At 42.6% G+C, this 3,528-nt stretch overlaps 1 protein-coding gene across 1 annotated transcript; it reads right to left on the reverse strand.

Moving 5' to 3' along the window:
• Positions 1–334: 334 nt before the first annotated feature.
• Positions 335–3,348, reverse strand: RpL23 (ribosomal protein L23). The gene is made up of 5 exons (XM_075692177.1): positions 3,272–3,348; positions 2,834–2,917; positions 2,324–2,452; positions 1,461–1,574; positions 335–456 (listed from the first exon to the last, which is right to left on the reverse strand). Exons 1-5 carry the CDS (start codon positions 3,282–3,284, stop codon positions 374–376), a joined length of 423 nt encoding a protein of 140 aa, XP_075548292.1. The 5' UTR covers positions 3,285–3,348; the 3' UTR covers positions 335–373.
• Between the last annotated feature and the right edge of the window lie 180 nt (positions 3,349–3,528).

Raw genomic sequence — 3,528 nt, forward strand, 5'->3', positions numbered from 1 at the left:
TCAGCTCTGGTTTTGCTTAGTTCTAGTGCAGCTTGCCATCCTGCCAAAATCATCCTTAATAAAGACATGCAAAACCTATAAGTGCACTTCTCCCCACACCTTTTCTGAACTAATCAAGTTGGCAGACCTGGGGCATTAAGAACCGTTAAAGTGCAAACACGCAGGCTAGTGATATTCATCCCGGCCTTCGTTTGCCACACAATCCAAGCTTCCAAAACGTATGTCTCAGCTTGCTGCAGCTGAGAACACGTGTGAGAAAGCCTACTCATGGAATTTTGCATACCATCTATCAGACTAGAAACTTAGCCTACACTTAAGAAACGGGTCATACACATTGAAGTTTTTCTTTTTTATTTAGGCTGGTCAACGGAACTTAGGCAATGCTGCTTGCATTGGATGCAATCCTGGGCCATAAGTCTGCACACTCCTTTGCCACTGGTCCAGTGATAGCAGATCCTGGCATGGAAGAGAAAAGGATGGAAGAGCCATAATGCATTGGTATGCAATGAGAATAATATATTCAAAGCCTATCTGCTCAAAAGTTGGTCAAAAGCCAACAAATATCAGTGCTCCATCAAAATTTAACATACCACTTCCAAATTAGGTTTCACTGAGCTCAAAGCACTGTTGGGCAGGAGCCGTCGACAGCATGTCATGCTCTTTGCACCTTAGATTGCCAAAATTGAACCCAGCATAATTGTGTCTTCAAAGAGGTTTTTGGCAACGAGCATTGAAAATCTTGTTTACAATTTTGCGTGTGCTTTTTAATGTTTTGGCTCAGTTTCTGGCCAAGTTTCCTGCGCTTTGAAAAAAAAAAAGGGGGGGGGGGGGGACACATAATGCCAGCTGTCGGGTGCGAACAGCTGGCATAAATCAACGGCAGTAAAGGGTGGTGATGACGTATGTTAATGTCGCCTCTCCCCATTCGCGGGCGGGTGAGTTGGATTGCGCTAGAGGTATGCAGACCCTTCAGGCATGGTTTTAAGCCCAAGATAATGAAATGAAGCAACATTTAAATCAATACATTAAAAGCAATAACTGAATTAGTATATTTAGCAGTACCCTTACATGTACTTTGTTCAGTAGCGTTGGCTACATAGCTACACTTACTCCAAAAGTACAGATCCAACTATTCTATTATAGATGTGATCCTAACCATGCAGCAACTCTTGCAACTGTCCCAAAAGTAGTGATGAGTTGCAGGGCTGCTCATGATTATGTCGCAGTGAACGAAATTGCTACAATTGAACGTGACGTACAGGCTTAAACTGAAACGTACCAAAAAGTACACAGTTACTAAATGTGGTGACAACATACCACAGCACACTAAGCATGGTGACCAGCTGTCACATTGCCCGATATGCTACGTAATAACTGATTTCACCTGTAGAAATATTGATTAGCAAAGCAATTTCCAGACATTAGTTCATATCAAACTTCACAAGATGCAGAATGCTTACCCTTCATCTCTCCTTTGTTGTTAACTATGACACCAGCATTGTCTTCAAAGTAGATGAACACCCCATCCTTCCTCCGGTATGGTTTCCGTTGCCGAATGACGACAGCCGGCATGACTGCATGACAATATTACCTTAGTAAAGGCAACTAGCAACATGACACAAATACAGCTAGCAAAACGCACAAGAAAGGAACTGCTGTACAGACGTGATAGCTTCAGCTGTGAATCTAAACCTTATGCTTGGAGAAAAATGCGGTTGCAAGGTGTAGCAACTCGACATCCCAAGCAAAGCTAGAAAGCATTATAATGGCTTAACAGCTTTTAACAGCCACCTGTGTCCCAGGGCAAGAGCAACAACTGCGGACCTACATTTGTTAAAATGATAGATGTGATAACCTCTTACACTGGTGGCCATAGCAGTTAAATTCAGTGTAGAGAGATGCCGCATGCTGGCCTCTGTAGCATATTTGGAGTTCTATAAAATGATCTTGCATAAGACTGTGCAAGACTTTTCTGGCATGCACAGGAAAGGTACTGCAACTGTGTTGTCAGAACGGACTTAAACCGCACCACAAAATTGCTGCTGTTACCGAAACAGCAAACCAGGTCAGCAGGCAGAAGCTGTTGACAGTAATTGCAACCAGTGCAGCCGAAATGCAACAGCTGGCAAAATGAGTGAATACTTTTGCTATTCGTTGTCGACATGCGCCACACACCAGCACTTTTTTCTTTCTCCTGATACAGCTAGCCAATATGCCATTATGTTCAAGCACATTAATATGGTGGCAATTACAGGGCAAATTATGCCCAGATGTGAGGCCATGCAAAAGACACTTTGTGGTTCGGCTGTATGACAAGACATACCCTTCTTCCTAAGCTCCGGCTTTCCCTTCTTGACTGTGGCCACAATCATGTCACCAGCACCTGCAGCTGGGAGTCTGTTCAGTCGACCCTTGATACCATTGACGGCTATCACGTAGAGGTTCTTGGCTCCTGCATACACAAAATGACAACGAAAAATTTAGGACTGGAACGATTAAGACATTTATGCCTTATCTAATGCACATGGTAGGGAAACATTTTGGGAAACGGAGCTCGCGCCATGGCATATTAACGCGTCGGTTTCCACCGCTCCCTACTTGAAAAAGCCGATAAAAGATGCGCGTGAACGGCGCCTTGGGGTTTTCTTTTTTTTTTCTTTTTGTAGAAAACAAAAGCTAGCACCTAACACCACTTCATGGCTGACAGTTATCCGCAAAGGGTTCGACGTTCCCATTCAGACGAAGCAAGTTGCTATTCCTTTTCGATCACTAAGAAATCCCCACGATATCACATCACCATTTCTATCAGTACTATTTGAAACGAGGCACATACCTGTGTTGTCGGCGCAGTTAATGACCGCACCAACAGGAAGACCGAGCGAAATGCGGAATTTCGCTCCCGCGGCTCCACCACGTCCTGGAAACCAAGATCAACAACATTCAAATATGAAGAGGCTCCTCACGCAAGCTATTAGTGAATAAATACGTGTCAAATACAATTCGACAGGCTATAACAAAGTAAGGCACCAATTTATTCGGTGTAAGAACAAATTGGTTACTTTAGCAAGATGAAGCACCAAGGCGGCGCAGACCGGGCGGTCTCACCAACGTTTTAAAGAATATTCACATCTAATCTGAACGTCCAAGTTTTAAATAAAAAGTAGAATAAGCATCTTCAAGCACTGGTGAAGGCTCATTTGACATAACAAGCCTATTAAAGTTATATGTGCAGCGATTAATTACGATTTTGAATTCAGAAATATCTACATACCTCGCTTAGACATTTCGGCCTGTTGGAAAAGGCCTTCTCGCGCATGCGCAAGTTTACAAAAGACGCTAAAAAAATGTGAAACAGCTTTTCCGGGCTGAACAATTTATTAATTTTTCTGTAAACTTTTACTATATAATTAATTTTGCAACACTTTTATAAGTATACAAACATTATTGGTTTAGAAGTTTTGGTAATTTGACAATAACGTTATTTGATGTTTCCGTTTCTTCTGTTGACGTTTTTTCGAGGCCTGCATG

The sequence above is a fragment of the Dermacentor variabilis genome, chromosome 5 (genome assembly GCF_050947875.1).
Source record: "Dermacentor variabilis isolate Ectoservices chromosome 5, ASM5094787v1, whole genome shotgun sequence".
Taxonomy (NCBI): Eukaryota; Metazoa; Arthropoda; class Arachnida; order Ixodida; family Ixodidae; genus Dermacentor; species Dermacentor variabilis.

What these genes read in the sequence shown, in the direction of transcription:
- RpL23 (XM_075692177.1), bottom strand. An exon ending in GCCGGAGCTTAGGAAGAAGG is followed by an intron (nt 1,575 to 2,323) that starts GTATGTCTTGTC and finishes ATTGTCATGCAG; the next exon opens with TCATGCCGGCTGTCGTCATT. An exon ending in CAACAAAGGAGAGATGAAGG is followed by an intron (nt 457 to 1,460) that starts GTAAGCATTCTG and finishes CTTCCATGCCAG; the next exon opens with GATCTGCTATCACTGGACCA.